Genomic DNA, 16,611 nt, shown 5'->3' on the forward strand with positions numbered 1-16,611 from the left:
TATTTCGCTTTTAAAACATCAAAATCACATAACCAGCAAATTGATTACCCTTCACAGCGTAAACGACCAAAGAATTTAAACAGGAATGTGCTAAAACCAACCGTTTAAGATTCCGTTATTTAACAAACTAAAATGTCTATCACAAATCCGCATCAAAAAGGCATAAATAACAAACAAAACCTGCAAGAATCCAGTCGTACTTCCGAAGAAGGCACGGTACGAAAGCTCTTGAACTTCGGCACAGTTCGGGCTACTTCGGGTGGTAGAGCGAGAGGTAGTATGTGTGAAAGGGATAGGAGAACTTGTTGCAAAACAGCCGGCCACATTCCGCGCGGCAGCCCAGTGACCTAAAGCTTTAGTGTTTGGACCTATGGACCTTATGTGAAGTGAACTTACGTTAACTGCGAGTTGTAATAACCGATCCATCGGATGTTTTTCGATAACAGATCTAAGTACATTTATGTTACTAATTTAAATAAACAGGAAACTATTTTTTTGTTTTTCGAAACTACTCCGAAACCGATTTGAAAAATTCACTTTCACTGTTGGATAGCTACACTCTTCCCGAGGAACATAAGCTACTTATATTTTGGCTCGGTACGGGTAATAGTTCCCACAAGAACGCGGGTGAAATCGCAGAAAAACATTTAGTAATTTATATGAAGTTCAAAATTCAATCTCTAATCGCAAAACACGTCTATATCGGTAATCCGCAGAAGTACTTGTATGCACAATATTTCCAATGTCCTATAGTATATCTTCGAGTATAACAGGATCCTTCAACCAGTATTGACAATTAAAAGGTCATCGTCCTTATTTCCCTTAAATCACAAATGCATCAATATGTCGAAGCTGACGTAATTCAAGTTATATAATGATGAGCGCCAAGAATTTATGTTAATTAGTTGCATCATGGTTTGAAGGTGCTCGTGGCTAACTTACAGCATCCGATGATGGGTGACCATTTATGACAAACTTAATGAGTTCCTCCGTGTTTTGGAAGGCACGTTAAATAGGTGTCTATCGGCTGTCTTTAGGACATCTTAAGCAGTCGTTTCTGGTAGTCAGAAGCCATAGTCTGATAGCAAGTCTTATCAAGAAGTATCGTGTACCCAAGTAACTGGGTTGAGGAAGTCAGCTAGACAGTCAGTTCATAGAAAAAACTGATACCCAGCTGCATCTGGTTAGACTGAAAGCCGACCCTAACATAATTGAGAAAAGGCTAAGCAAATATTTACCCAGTTACAATAAGCCAATTTACTTCAGCATAAACTACTGTTTCTTACGAAATTGAAAATATTTTATGCAGCTGTCAAAATGTGGCGTTATTGGTGTTTATATTTTGTAAGCAATTTACATATCAATATACCGGATCTAGATATTTTAGGAAAATCTTATTATAGCATTATAATCTGTAAATGTCATCTTCCAACTTTGGTGCGTATGACGAAACGGTAATCTGATGTTACTATGTCTAAAATTTATCTAAGATTTTGATTAATAAATGATAATCGAAGATACTTATCTATTTTTGTTCATAACATGTACGGATTCCAGATTTTTTAATCCATTAAGTATATCTAAGCATTCAAATATGAATGGTCATTTGATCAATATGAAAGGACGAGGTCTTATTCTAAACTTAAAAAAATACACCAAAAAGTTTGCATATTTACCAAGCTAAAACCATTGAGCCTTTAAGTCTTTAAAGTCAATCTAGTAATTTTAATACCTAGGTACGTTTCATTAATCCAGTTCTATATTTCAATCGACGGACGTAACCGTTCGTTAGTTAATTCTAAAATATTCAGTCACCAGGGCCTGCAGTCTCGACAAAGATAGCGATCGCTTAACGACAAAATTCGGTCGATAAGTCCTAACGATCCGATCGTAACGATTTTTGGTAGTCTCTACTGCCAAAACTATCGAGTGTCATCGCAAAGTTACCGAATATTTTCGGTAAGATAACGATTTATCGTTATGTCATAGAATTTCCTTGCGACAGTTTTTGACAGCCCGCTAAGTGATAGCTACTATCGATATCGTTCCTATATTTGTTTATTTTACGTCAGAAAATATTAAATAAATAGTAATTTAATAAATAATGGCTTCTGAATATTTAGCATGGGACTTAGTTGTGCTCGAGCACAGACGCGATGTGCTTATGGGTCGACAAATAGCACGAAACAAGCGAAACGATGAAAATCCCTTGGATTTGGAGGATGGCCAATTTCTTCAAATGTATAGAATTTCAAAGGAAATGTTTCACAGGCTACTAAGTGAACTGCGTCCATCTCTCCAAAGACGACGGCCTTACGGACTTTCTGTGGAGTCCCAAGTAAGTGTCTTTGCGACCTACCGTGCATAAATAATATTTCTATAATATATTTTTCTTATAACTAAGGTTGAACTTTTTTTAAATTTTCTTCTTATTAGATACTGACGGCACTCCGATTTTACGCATGTGGGTGCTACCAACAACCTGTTGGCTTGCAGTGGGGTTGTAGCATGAGCCAAAAATCTGTTAGCCGAGTCATCCGGGCTGTAACTTCGGCAATAAATGAAAACTTTTAAGAAAATATATTAAATTTCCAATGACTCAAGGAGAACGCCATGCGGCAAAACAGAAATTTAGAAATGCCCCACAGCCATTCCCAGGGGTAATTGGAGCCATTGATTGCACCCATATAAAAATTTTAGCTCCTAAGACCAATGAGGAGTCTTATGTGAGTGGTCACCATGAGGGCCATTCATTAAATGTGCAAGCTGTAAGTTGACCTTCAGTTCTATAATATCTAAAAATATTGTTTGAAAAATATGTACTTACATATTTAATATATTACAGGTGTGTGACCCTGATCTTATTATTTTAAATATTAATGCTCGATGGCCAGGAGCGAGACATGATGCTCACATATGGGCAAATTCACCGGTGCGCTCAACAATGAAGCGACATTTTGAAAATGGGGACCGCCGTGCTTGGCTGCTTGGTAAATAAATGAACATTATAAATCTGCCTCGAAGAGGTTGCCCATTCGACTTCTGAAATTACTTTGTATTTTTAATCTTTTAGGTGATGATGGATATCCTCTGGAACCGTGGTTAATGACTCCCATAAAACATCAACAGCCTGGCACACCGAATATAAATATACCGAAGCACACTGCTCAGCTAGGAACATCATAGAAAGATGCTTCGGTGTGCTAAAATCTGTGTTTAGATGTCTATCACACCAACGCCAGTTAATGTACGAACCCTATATGGCTGGCCTAATAATTAACGCATGTGCAGTGCTCCACAATATGCGGATAACATATAAATTACGGAACCAGAGTCCACCACATCCATGCAGCTGGTGGATAATAGTAGATTCCATGATGATATGTTAGAAGTTACAGGTAACTTATGAACTGATTTTTTATTTTACTATGTATGTATACCTAACACCAATACATTTTATTTTTGTTATGCAGGTTCTGGGCGAGCTGTTGCAGAGCGCATAAGAAGAAGGCTAATTAACACTAGTTTCACATAATTATTATACTTTTTTCATTTATGTACTGTTTCAAATAAAAACATTTTATATCATTTATTATTTTTATTTATGTAATTATTTATTGCGTCAGCTATTTTGTTTCCGACTTTTACCAATTGCAGCGTCGCCTCGGCTTGTACCTTGGCTGCCTCAGCCTGCATCTTGGCAGCATCTGCTTGCGCTTGAGCAGCAGTTGCCAGCATCTAAAAAACGTTGGATTTACTGAATGTGTCTTAATGTTCTCTAGCATGCTAGTGTGTATAATAATTAAGAGGAAATTTACACTATAACACACCTTCATTGTAGCAGCATTTGCTTCTGCAACTGCTAGAAATTCTCGTCGAGCTGCACTATATTGCTCAGAAACACTTTGGCGAGGATTCAGATCTGAAAATACCCAAAATTATTGGTATTGTAGGAATTATTGGCTGACCCACCTGCAGAACTAATGTTTTATTATAAATAAAATTTAAGCTTACTCCTCTTTCTTCTGGGTCTCTGTCGCAGTGGTGGTGTTGATGATGCAACAGTTTCTGTCCTTCTGCCACGTACTGCTGGAATTATCAATTATAACACATTAAATAAAAATCAATGAAAATAAACATAGGTGAGCAAAATAACTGCAACTTACTCATTTGTAGTACTGGCGACTGAGGGGCATCTTGCACTTGTTCTTGGATGGGTGGTGGTGAAGAACCAGCCGTTGCTCTGCTGTCATTGATTGCTAAAATATTTTGTTAATTAATATTTTGGTAACATTAGTGTACAGATGTATACACATAATAAAATATATTATAGCAGTAACCAACTAGTTACTAAAACTCCAACTTACTTGTTTCAGTCGGTAACAATTCCACAAAATCTCTAGCTGTAATAAAATAAATAGTAACATTAAAATTAAAATAATTATATTTTGAATTGAGTACCTATTAATTTAAAAACTTACCCTGAGAATGAGGTAAGGTGAGAACCTCAGAGATTACCACCCCAGCCTCCATCTCATGTTGTAATAACTGTAAATAACAATAAAAGTATTTTTAGTGTTATCAACATTCAAAGATTGAGAATATTAAATTGTATTGAATACAATAATCACAACTTACATCTTCCTCTGGCATAGCGTCGGGCAGTCTGTCCCAAAGGAATAATCTGCCCCAACTATTGAAATTATCCGGCTCTCGGCCTCGGTCAGGGAGCAGTGCTGACGCCTCGGTTGCCGGTACGTTTTGTTCTTTTTAATTTTGCCGCCTTACTGCAAGCGCGGCTTTTAAGTCTCTCCAAACCTACAATTAGAATAATTAACTCAAGTAAATAATAAAAAACTGACGTGGCATGTACATGCTTATAATTAAAACCAATTCAATCTTTGAAAAGACTTACCGTCATCCACTGCTCTGGTGTCTTTCTAGACCCGTTAGGAGATTATTGAGCTCCTCGGCAACCTCCCTCCAGCCCGTTTCGAAATTTTCCCGGCCCTGCAAGCCGGTAAATTTCCGCGTGCAAATATGGACGCGCTTCTAATATTGATAGTAGTGCATCAATTTGAGCGGGTGTAACACGAGGGCTACGCAGACGCTTACGCCTGAAACATTAAAGTAGTCATTATGTAAACACAGAATACTTCGGATGTATACAAAGTATTCAATTTAGTAAGTACCAAGAATAGGAATAAAAAATTCTCGTTGTAGATGTACTTACCTGACGCTCAAGCTGCTGGCACCCGGCAGGCCTGCGCCTGTTTCAATGACTTCACCGTCCATGAATAGTAATGAATACACCGTTCTCCTTTATTATTATTATAAATCAAACCAATGTTCAAGTGCACAAACAAACTTGACATTGACAGTTTGTTTATGTTCTATGTCTGTATTGCAAGTACGCAAACTATTAAGATCTTTAATATGTGTTTTCTTAAAAAACGGTATGTTTTACTTACACGGTTCGATGCAAAAAGTTTTAATATGATAAGGTTCATCTATTTTCTTTATAATTGTCAAAGGAAACAAAATTGGTTGTGCAAATCTTGTCTACCATTTCTCCCTATAATACAAGGATTTTTTTTACATGCAACATTTTAATACAAATTCACCGCACTATGAATACGGTTTTCGCTATCGTACCGACACGAATATGTCATGATAATTAGCGATGTTGCCCGCTATCTCGGCTGTCGAGACTTGCGTTTATCGTTACTGTCGTTATGGCAAGCGAATATTTTCGTTAATATTTAGCGACTGTCAGTTTGCGATCGAATCGCTATCTTATGTCGAGACTGCAGGCCCAGTAACTTGGTTTATTTCAACTGTCGCGTTGTAGGCGATACAGGAATTCCATAAATGACAGCTGTTACTACATTTTCCGTTTGAATGTGGAACTACATAAACGGTGAAGCTGGCTGGTTTTTTAGCCTGTTTCAAATGTGGAATGTTTTCCGGGAAATGTTTTAAATTCTTGTTTCTTTTTTTTTTGACTGCATTTTTTTAATTAGAAGACTTTTCGTTTTAGAATTAGTTTAAGGTAACGACAATATTTTCGCTGTCGTTCAGTAGCTTTTCTTTTTGTAACGTATTTATATTTTTTATGGCTTCTTAATCACGTAGCCTACTCAAAATTATGTTCCTTGAATCAAAATGTTTTAAAAGACAAGGGCAAATTACCTTAAGCTTTTTTAATTTAAAAGTAACTTAGGTCTCCACTAGGCCGGTAACTAAGTAAGGCCAAATTAGAGACCATTTATTAAATTAACTAAAGCAACTACGCAAAAAGTTTGTAACGTTCGTAATGAACGCAAAAAGAGGTTTGTGTCACAAAAACAGAAACCATAATTAATTGTCCGAATTCAGACTTTGCCGAAGGAAATCTGACGTTTTTAATGAACAGGCTGGACCTTTACGGCACATATTTAATTCTTTGAAACAGATATGCCAATAAATATAAGAATATTTCTAGTTCCTTTGATATTTTTATCGAATGATGGATGTTGCAACGAATATTCGAACAATTCGTTGATATGAACCCAATCCTCGCAGAGCATGTAAATATGGGTCGAGTATCTCTCTCCGGACGTGTCAGATTGGCGTTCCATCGGGCTATGAGAGTGAAGGAATAGGAAGTGTTCACGAGTTCTCTTGTTCTCCACAGCTGACTGATCTCCTTGGATAGAACCAACTCCGTTCGGTCTGGAAGCCACTATAACTTGCTGCCTTCTTTAGTCTCTAAATATGGCAGTTATAGTACCTATATAGCTCAATTATCAAATCAAGAACCCCAGTAATATGATCTATAACCGAACCAAAGTCTCACTACATTTGTTCTCCTCCACTACCACCATTAAACCCACTTACCACATAAAACCTCCTTCAATAAGCAATAAAACGCATATAGGCCTACGTTCCTAATCTAAACGTTCCAAGTAAACGACATTAAGAAGGTCGGTTGTGACGTCACGCGGCGACAGTTTCGCAACTCACGCGCAGCTCCCGAATCGTGCGTCGCTGTCAGTTGTAACTTGTAAGGAACTTGAGAAATTTATAGCACATGACTATGTACGCTTTGTAGGATGTCTTTTTAGCTGGGTGTTACTTAAGAGGTTGTTGGGTTTTCTATTATGGTCGTGTAGTTTAAATGATAGAAATTACTGCTATTTAGATACTGCTTACCTAATGTGGTCCCCCTATTTCCGTTTTTTCCTGAGAAGATATTAAAGCGCCTTCAGCCCATTCCGAGTTATTCCCAAGTTACGTCAGTTTTCTTAACTCATCTGTTAACTATGATTTTTTTTAGGAAAAACAGACGTTGATATTGTCCTTGAATATCAGCAAAATTCATTCAAAAAGTCTCTTAAGTCACTCTCCCTCTAATATTGTCTTGAAAGTATGTAGTTCCCATCGTTTAACAAGAATATAAGTACCAATACATAACTGTGATTTCAGATCCAAAATGACCCATATAATATACCTGACCAATAACGAGTCCACTTCCAAATGCCATAAATCTTGCCACAGTCTAATCGCTTTCCGCAGTATACCCATATTCGCACCACTGCCATATTTAGGGATAAACGCGACACAAAATTGCTGCTCTGTTGCACCATGCATTGCTGTTACGTTCTGCATAACGCAATGCCTGAGAAAGGCACGCGTTTGCTCGGAATACATCGTTTTATTATCCTGGGGAATTTATGCAGGTTATGTTATAATGTTGGGTAAGGAAGTATTAGGTAATTGGGCTTTAGTAAGAACTAGCCTTCGTGGGTTTTGAGAGAATTAACTTTATACTTTGGATTAAAAAATATTCTAGTTGTAAGTACTGTTAGTCACACTTATGACAAACAATAGGGCCTTCTTAAAACATGATAAAATTGTTATAGTACAAAATCCATTAATAGGATATTGAAATGTCTGTCATTACAACCCAAAACTCTTATCAGGACAGAGACAAATTAAACACAAAGGTTTCCCAAAGAAAAACAATACATTGTGCCTAAATAGCCGTGACGACCTTGAATTTTGTGCCACCTTAAATCGGCCCAGACTTTAACACAGACTTTTAAGGTGCTAAATAATTAGGTAAATTACTATTGCTTCAAACTAAAGGTACAGTGTGTATAGTTAAAGTGTGTCGTGGTTGGCCACTTCTTCTCTTTTCCTAGAAAACTCCTGGACACTTTTCTTCCTCCTGACCTGTACCCAATTTTATTTGGGGTCGGCGCAATATGTCATCGTCTTCCATTTTCCCTGTCACTCGTCATACTGACACTCACTCCCTTCCTATTCATGTCATCTTTCAGGTAATCCATCATGAAAGAAGATTGGACATGATAGATGATTGAAAACTCCTGGACACGAAAGTCTTATTTTAAATTAAAAAAATATTTTAAAAATTCCGGGTTTTTCTTAGAACACAAAATGTAAGATGAATTTGTCATTTTACGTGTGTGAATTTCTAATGTTCATGCAGTAAGCACAGACAGACATTTTATTGCACTTTCTTCGTCATATATTATGGCGTCATTTAGGCTCTATTTTCTCACGCAGTGATCCTTTTAGCTGACTCAACTTACACTGAAACTTTCCTTGTAAGATCCTCGTTCGAAACATCTTGAAAACTGTCCGTTCAGTTAAAACCAGCAGTAAACATCATTTTCTGCCTAGCCTTTTCCCGACTATGTTAGGGTCGGCTTCATAATATATCTAACCAGATGAAGCTGAGTACCAGTGTTGTACAAGGAGCGACTGCCTGTCTATCTATATGACTGGTTGTCAGACTTACTGGCTTCTGACTTCCCGTTACGACTACCAAGGATGTTCATTGACACCCAGGACCCACAGTTTATCGTCCATTCACGGACCGCGCGGCTTTGACTTAGCCAAGAGCTCTTAAAACCAGCACTAAAGGCAGACCACTAATTAATTACAAATTACAATACATACTACGCTTCGTAACATATGTTACTATATTTTAGTTTTACTCACAAAATAACGTTTTACCTAGTTTTTTGTTAACTCCGTTAAACATGTACCTACACTTCAGCTCGCCAAATAGTGTGTAACTTATGGAGTAAGGCAGGTCATTGACACCATTCCGACGTAACTTATATGCTTGGATTTCCTACTTTATCTTAAAAGTGGTAAGGTGGGTTTTTCATTGAGTTTTCTCGTTACATAACTGCGATTTACGAGTATATGGATTTTGATATGGTAGTAAATTAAATGATTTTTGAGGTCTGAGAAGTATGTTTTCTTATAATTTCTTAAACTGTAAAAAATATGAAATCTTATTTTCTCGAAGATTCACAAGTTATCGTCCATGATTTAATTATTTATGTAGGTCATTGATATACCTTTTATTTATTGATGAATACAAAACTAAGTAGAAAACTGCCAAGAATCAACGTGTAAGAAGTTTCACGGGTTTGTAAAGGCGTTGTTAAGACATACTTTTAGTGCAATTGGTGTTAGATTGTTCATAAGGGCCTGAAAGGCTTATTTTAAAGTAGAACTTTTGACTCGAAAAGTGATTAGTTGAATCTGTAAAAGAATTGGAAAACTCATGATTATCAAGCCCTTACATCTTTAACCAGCAGTACATAAATAGGTCCCTAGGTACCTAATAATACAACGACACTTAAAATTAATACCACGTATCTCATAGTCGGCAAACTTAACAGTACCAAACCCAATCAATGCACATTTCGCATGCACCACGCACCACCCACGTCATTATTTATATGTTTATTAACTAAACTTTATGAACGTACAAGAATGCTGCTGCAGTCCACCTTGAGAATATAATAATATGCTAATTACTATCAATTAGTGATGAAATAACAACTGTACTTGCTGTTATTTTGTTTATCTTATTATGTAGGATATGTAATGGTTTGTGTAGCTGTCGATGAAGTGTTTGGTTAGAGGAGTATGGGGAGGAGAAAGTAGGTAGGTCCTTTTGTAAAATAGGCTGTGTATGTGTTGTTACTTTGTTGACCTATTTTATATCTTAAGTATCGATATGTTAACTGCGAATTTAGAATAAAGTAAAAGTAAATTAAACTACACTACAAATAGAGTGAAAGACCATTTCATTCGTGACTGTATAAAAAATAAATGATCTCCTTTTGAAACTTTTTGCATATCTAGAGTTTTTGTGGATGAAGTATAAATTAAATAAGTACCTACATATGTATGTGCAGTGTGCACGATATCAAAATTGATAAATATCATAAATTAAATATGCATGAAATTCGCCCACTACCACAAGTGTGGTAGTTTATCTGAGAACAGTAAATTACATGCAATTCTTATGCTAGCGACTAATAAAATTACAAGCATCACGCATATGTGGCATGTAAAATAACTATGATAATAAGGTGTAATATACTTAATATGAGGTGTAAAGATCACAAATGCACATAATTATTAGGTTGGCAAATTGCCAACTGCACGCAAGGACACGCAGTTTCTAGACAGAACAGTTACAAAACTGATGATATCATCTTTATTTTAATTGCTTAGATCCTTATCATATTGTGCATATTTTTTCATCGCAGCTTTTCTATCTCTTGAGTAAAGTACTATGAAGAAAAATATTTTGTAAAAAAATACTTGGGTTCTGCACCCGAATAAAAAGTAGTCTCCTCCATGTTACACTGAAGAATTTTTCAAACTGACCTGAAATGAGATAAGCGTGTTCAAGCAAGCAAGCATACAAACTCTTCAGCTTTACAATATAGTATAGATAAGTTAGATGTACGCAGATTTCCAGTTCATGGTAACTTTTTTGACCTATGGGTACTTACAGTTTACACCTTTATCGGATCTCGCTGTGTAATGAACCGATTAAAATATCTCCATGTTATAATAATCTTCATGTTTTTCTTCATTCTTCTACGCTAACACCAACATATTTCTTTGATTACAAGATAAGCTAACTACCAATGTCCAGTTCTACCACGTTATTACGGGTTGTACACAAAATCCAGTTAATTTAACTACAGGCCTGCGGTCCGATACACACGGGCGGCTGTGCGTACGATCGCTAATCACTCGTTTATTGCATTTTCCGTTAGTGTAGCCTTAGCTTTGATTGGTCTTCATTTTATGAATCGAGATTCTTCTGAAGAGAGTCTTGTTTCAATGCCGTTTAGTGCAAATGATATGTATTCTGAAGAAACTTGTCATTAGACTAACCAGCTTCGTGCTGTTCGTGTCGTCTTGCAGTCTAAGATGCAGGTGTATTAATGTTTTGCATAGCTTGCGCAGTTTACTACTGAATATTATAGCGAGTTTGTTATGCCGTTAGTCAGAGGATGAATTTGAATTTCTGACTTTGAAAACGTCACGATTATCGTGTCCAGGAGGGACAGCCCTTTCTTTTCGGACTGCAATATAAACCCTAATAGTTTACATTACATGCCAGCGTTCTAACTATTCATATGACTGACAGCTTTGATTCCCAAAATGACCCTAGAAAGCCCCAGTTTTTGGCTATTAGGTCAACCTTTTACAAACTTACTTATTTTATTCTCATCATTTCTATCTAAATATCAACCCTAAAACTTCGGAAAATAACACTAATTCCTTTGTTCCAGTCTTGTCAGCAGTATCCCCGACACGCACGACAAATGGCGGCAGCGCGCACGCGTCGCCCGCGCGTGAGTTGTCGCGCGACACGCCCGACTATCAGTACGGGCGGTTCGACGCGAGCGCACTCCACATCGCGCATGCGCTCAAACAGACGGAATTGCAGAAGGCGTACCATAGACCCAGGGAGAAGCCCATTGATTGTTATTTGGTGAGTTTTAATTTTAAGGATTTTTCACGGATTTTTCGAGAACGATTGGTCTGATCCAAATCTATGTTCCATTCATGAAAAAGTGCAACATTACCTACTTCACCTTAGCTACGGAAACAATATTTTCCTAACTCGAAGTAGAAACAATTGAAAATTGGGACATATCTGTAAAACTAGAATAAACTGCGGATGATGACGGCAGAGTTGAAATGTTAGGAATTTAAAGCCACGTATTCACTGGGAAACAATGTTTCAGATACACAGTTTCTGAAACATCACGTAGATGTTTACAGCAACAATGTTTCGGAAACTGCCGTCCACACCGTCAGATGTTTACAATATGTTTATTTGGCGTTTATAAACAAATGAAACACGCGTCCACACTTGTATGCACATGTTGCGCAACTGATTTGTTTCTGGGCCTGCAGTCTCGACATAAGATAGCGATTCGATCGCAAACTGACAGTCGCTAAATATTAACGAAAATATTCGCTTGCCATAACGACAGTAACGATAAACGCAAGTCTCGACAGCCGAGATAGCGGGCAACATCGCTAATTATCATGACATATTCGTGTCGGTACGATAGCGAAAACCGTATTCATAGTGCGGTGAATTTGTATTAAAATGTTGCATGTAAAAAAAATCCTTGTATTATAGGGAGAAATGGTAGACAAGATTTGCACAACCAATTTTGTTTCCTTTGACAATTATAAAGAAAATAGATGAACCTTATCATATTAAAACTTTTTGCATCGAACCGTGTAAGTAAAACATACCGTTTTTTAAGAAAACACATATTAAAGATCTTAATAGTTTGCGTACTTGCAATACAGACATAGAACATAAACAAACTGTCAATGTCAAGTTTGTTTGTGCACTTGAACATTGGTTTGATTTATAATAATAATAAAGGAGAACGGTGTATTCATTACTATTCATGGACGGTGAAGTCATTGAAACAGGCGCAGGCCTGCCGGGTGCCAGCAGCTTGAGCGTCAGGTAAGTACATCTACAACGAGAATTTTTTATTCCTATTCTTGGTACTTACTAAATTGAATACTTTGTATACATCCGAAGTATTCTGTGTTTACATAATGACTACTTTAATGTTTCAGGCGTAAGCGTCTGCGTAGCCCTCGTGTTACACCCGCTCAAATTGATGCACTACTATCAATATTAGAAGCGCGTCCATATTTGCACACGCGGAAATTTACCGGCTTGCAGGGCCGGGAAAATTTCGAAACGGGCTGGAGGGAGGTTGCCGAGGAGCTCAATAATCTCCTAACGGGTCTAGAAAGACACCAGAGCAGTGGATGACGGTAAGTCTTTTCAAAGATTGAATTGGTTTTAATTATGCCATGCCACGTCAGTTAATTATTAACTTGGTTTGGATTGTAGGTTTAAGGCGGCAAAATTAAAAAGCAAAACGTAGCAACCGAGGCGTCAGCACTGCTCCCTGACCGAGGCCGAGAGCGGATAATTTCAATAGTTGGGGCAGATTATTCCTTTGGGACAGACTGCCCGGACGCTATGCCAGAGGAAGATGTAAGTTGTGATTATTGTATTCAATACAATTTAATATTCTCAATCTTTGAATGTTGATAACACTAAAAATACTTTTATTGTTATTTACAGTTATTACAACATGAGATGGAGGCTGGGGTGGTAATCTCTGAGGTTCTCACCTTACCTCATTCTCAGGGTAAGTTTTAAATTAATAGGTACTCAATTCAAAATATAATTATTTTAATTTTAATGTTACTATTTATTTTATTACAGCTAGAGATTTTGTGGAATTGTTACCGACTGAAACAAGTAAGTTGGAGTTTTAGTAACTAGTTGGTTACTGCTATAATATATTTTATTATGTGTATACATCTGTACACTAATGTTACCAAAATATTAATTAACAAAATATTTTAGCAATCAATGACAGCAGAGCAACGGCTGGTTCTTCACCACCACCCATCCAAGAACAAGTGCAAGATGCCCCTCAGTCGCCAGTACTACAAATGAGTAAGTTGCAGTTATTTTGCTCACCTATGTTTATTTTCATTGATTTTTATTTAATGTGTTATAATTGATAATTCCAGCAGTACGTGGCAGAAGGACAGAAACTGTTGCATCATCAACACCACCACTGCGACAGAGACCCAGAAGAAAGAGGAGTAAGCTTAAATTTTATTTATAATAAAAACATTAGTTCTGCAGGTGGGTCAGCCAATAATTCCTACAATACCAATAATTTTGGGTATTTTCAGATCTGAATCCTCGCCAAAGTGTTTCTGAGCAATATAGTGCAGCTCGACGAGAATTTCTAGCAGTTGCAGAAGCAAATGCTGCTACAATGAAGGTGTGTTATAGTGTAAATTTCCTCTTAATTATTATACACACTAGCATGCTAGAGAACATTAAGACACATTCAGTAAATCCAACGTTTTTTAGATGCTGGCAACTGCTGCTCAAGCGCAAGCAGATGCTGCCAAGATGCAGGCTGAGGCAGCCAAGGTACAAGCCGAGGCGACGCTGCAATTGGTAAAAGTCGGAAACAAAATAGCTGACGCAATAAATAATTACATAAATAAAAATAATAAATGATATAAAATGTTTTTTATTTGAAACAGTACATAAATGAAAAAAAGTATAATAATTATGTGAAACTAGTGTTAATTAGCCTTCTTCTTATGCGCTCTGCAACAGCTCGCCCAGAACCTGCATAACAAAAATAAAATGTATTGGTGTTAGGTATACATACATAGTAAAATAAAAAATCAGTTCATAAGTTACCTGTAACTTCTAACATATCATCATGGAATCTACTATTATCCACCAGCTGCATGGATGTGGTGGACTCTGGTTCCGGTAATTTATATGTTATCCGCATATTGTGGAGCACTGCACATGCGTTAATTATTAGGCCAGCCATATAGGGTTCGTACATTAACTGGCGTTGGTGTGATAGACATCTAAACACAGATTTTAGCACACGAAGCATCTTTCTATGATGTTCCTAGCTGAGCAGTGTGCTTCGGTATATTTATATTCGGTGTGCCAGGCTGTTGATGTTTTATGGGAGTCATTAACCACGGTTCCAGAGGATATCCATCATCACCTAAAAGATTAAAAATACAAAGTAATTTCAGAAGTCGAATGGGCAACCTCTTCGAGGCAGATTTATAATGTTCATTTATTTACCAAGCAGCCAAGCACGGCGGTCCCCATTTTCAAAATGTCGCTTCATTGTTGAGCGCACCGGTGAATTTGCCCATATGTGAGCATCATGTCTCGCTCCTGGCCATCGAGCATTAATATTTAAAATAATAAGATCAGGGTCACACACCTGTAATATATTAAATATGTAAGTACATATTTTTCAAACAATATTTTTAGATATTATAGAACTGAAGGTCAACTTACAGCTTGCACATTTAATGAATGGCCCTCATGGTGACCACTCACATAAGACTCCTCATTGGTCTTAGGAGCTAAAATTTTTATATGGGTGCAATCAATGGCTCCAATTACCCTGGGAATGGCTGTGGGGCATTTCTAAATTTCTGTTTTGCCGCATGGCGTTCTCCTTGAGTCATTGGAAATTTAATATATTTTCTTAAAAGTTTTCATTTATTGCCGAAGTTACAGCCCGGATGACTCGGCTAACAGATTTTGGCTCATGCTACAACCCACTGCAAGCCAACAGGTTGTTGGTAGCACCCACATGCGTAAAATCGGAGTGCCGTCAGTATCTAATAAGAAGAAAATTTAAAAAAGTTCAACCTTAGTTATAAGAAAAATATATTATAGAAATATTATTTATGCACGGTAGGTCGCAAAGACACTTACTTGGGACTCCACAGAAAGTCCGTAAGGCCGTCGTCTTTGGAGAGATGGACGCAGTTCACTTAGTAGCCTGTGAAACATTTCCTTTGAAATTCTATACATTTGAAGAAATTGGCCATCCTCCAAATCCAAGGGATTTTCATCGTTTCGCTTGTTTCGTGCTATTTGTCGACCCATAAGCACATCGCGTCTGTGCTCGAGCACAACTAAGTCCCATGCTAAATATTCAGAAGCCATTATTTATTAAATTACTATTTATTTAATATTTTCTGACGTAAAATAAACAAATATAGGAACGATATCGATAGTAGCTATCACTTAGCGGGCTGTCAAAAACTGTCGCAAGGAAATTCTATGACATAACGATAAATCGTTATCTTACCGAAAATATTCGGTAACTTTGCGATGACACTCGATAGTTTTGGCAGTAGAGACTACCAAAAATCGTTACGATCGGATCGTTAGGACTTATCGACCGAATTTTGTCGTTAAGCGATCGCTATCTTTGTCGAGACTGCAGGCCCTGTGCTCCCCGCCACGGTTGGGGAGCACAGAAACATTCGATAAACACGTAGTGTTTACAGAAACAAAATTATTTGTTTCAGAAACACGTAGATTTTGTTTCTGAAACAGTGTTTATAAACAATTGTTTCCCAGTGAATACGTGGCTTAAAGCTATCATTTTGATAGACATCATTTTCATTAGTTAGGATGCCAATGTATAATCTAGTAATCATTACAAATAAGACAGCAATCATTGAATTAGCTACTGTTTCGACAGGACATAAAACACCTGTGACACTAATTTCATAACTTAAGCCCAAATTCACCGACAACATAAACGTCCGTTTTTTTCTTAAAACTACTGTTTAACTTTTAAGTTCCAACGGGAAAATTCATAGTTGTTAACATGCTTTTATTACGTCGACCTATGTGTAACT

General features: G+C 37.1%; 3 protein-coding genes and 2 long non-coding RNA genes across 8 annotated transcripts in view; 3 read left to right on the forward strand and 2 right to left on the reverse strand.

Moving 5' to 3' along the window:
- LOC110371207 (hillarin) overlaps positions 1–16,611 on the forward strand; it is a 60,510-nt gene that overhangs the window by 13,025 nt on the left and 30,874 nt on the right. For all 4 annotated transcript variants that reach the window (XM_064037974.1, XM_021327337.3, XM_021327339.3 and 1 more), the window contains exon 4: positions 11,625–11,827. In XM_064037974.1, the coding sequence (XP_063894044.1) occupies positions 11,625–11,827 (203 nt within the window). The remainder of the gene's footprint in view (positions 1–11,624; positions 11,828–16,611) is intronic.
- Positions 1,809–3,572, forward strand: LOC135117810 (uncharacterized). Its single transcript, XR_010277182.1, has 5 exons — positions 1,809–2,338; positions 2,437–2,768; positions 2,846–2,990; positions 3,074–3,398; positions 3,474–3,572. It is a non-coding gene; the product is annotated as an uncharacterized LOC135117810 (long non-coding RNA).
- LOC135117809 (uncharacterized) lies at positions 3,579–4,675 on the reverse strand. The gene is made up of 7 exons (XM_064037975.1): positions 4,639–4,675; positions 4,482–4,548; positions 4,368–4,403; positions 4,167–4,259; positions 4,015–4,089; positions 3,831–3,922; positions 3,579–3,738 (listed from the first exon to the last, which is right to left on the reverse strand). The coding sequence occupies exons 1-7, from the start codon at positions 4,651–4,653 to the stop codon at positions 3,586–3,588; spliced, it is 531 nt and encodes a 176-aa protein (XP_063894045.1). The 5' UTR covers positions 4,654–4,675; the 3' UTR covers positions 3,579–3,585.
- Positions 13,308–14,435, forward strand: LOC135117896 (uncharacterized). Its single transcript, XM_064038327.1, has 7 exons — positions 13,308–13,375; positions 13,466–13,532; positions 13,610–13,645; positions 13,754–13,846; positions 13,924–13,998; positions 14,092–14,183; positions 14,276–14,435. The coding sequence occupies exons 1-7, from the start codon at positions 13,361–13,363 to the stop codon at positions 14,426–14,428; spliced, it is 531 nt and encodes a 176-aa protein (XP_063894397.1). The 5' UTR covers positions 13,308–13,360; the 3' UTR covers positions 14,429–14,435.
- Positions 14,426–15,376, reverse strand: LOC135117897 (uncharacterized). Its single transcript, XR_010277227.1, has 4 exons — positions 15,248–15,376; positions 15,026–15,170; positions 14,618–14,942; positions 14,426–14,542 (listed from the first exon to the last, which is right to left on the reverse strand). It is a non-coding gene; the product is annotated as an uncharacterized LOC135117897 (long non-coding RNA).

This window comes from Helicoverpa armigera, chromosome 15 (genome assembly GCF_030705265.1).
Source record: "Helicoverpa armigera isolate CAAS_96S chromosome 15, ASM3070526v1, whole genome shotgun sequence".
NCBI classification, from domain to species: Eukaryota; Metazoa; Arthropoda; class Insecta; order Lepidoptera; family Noctuidae; genus Helicoverpa; species Helicoverpa armigera.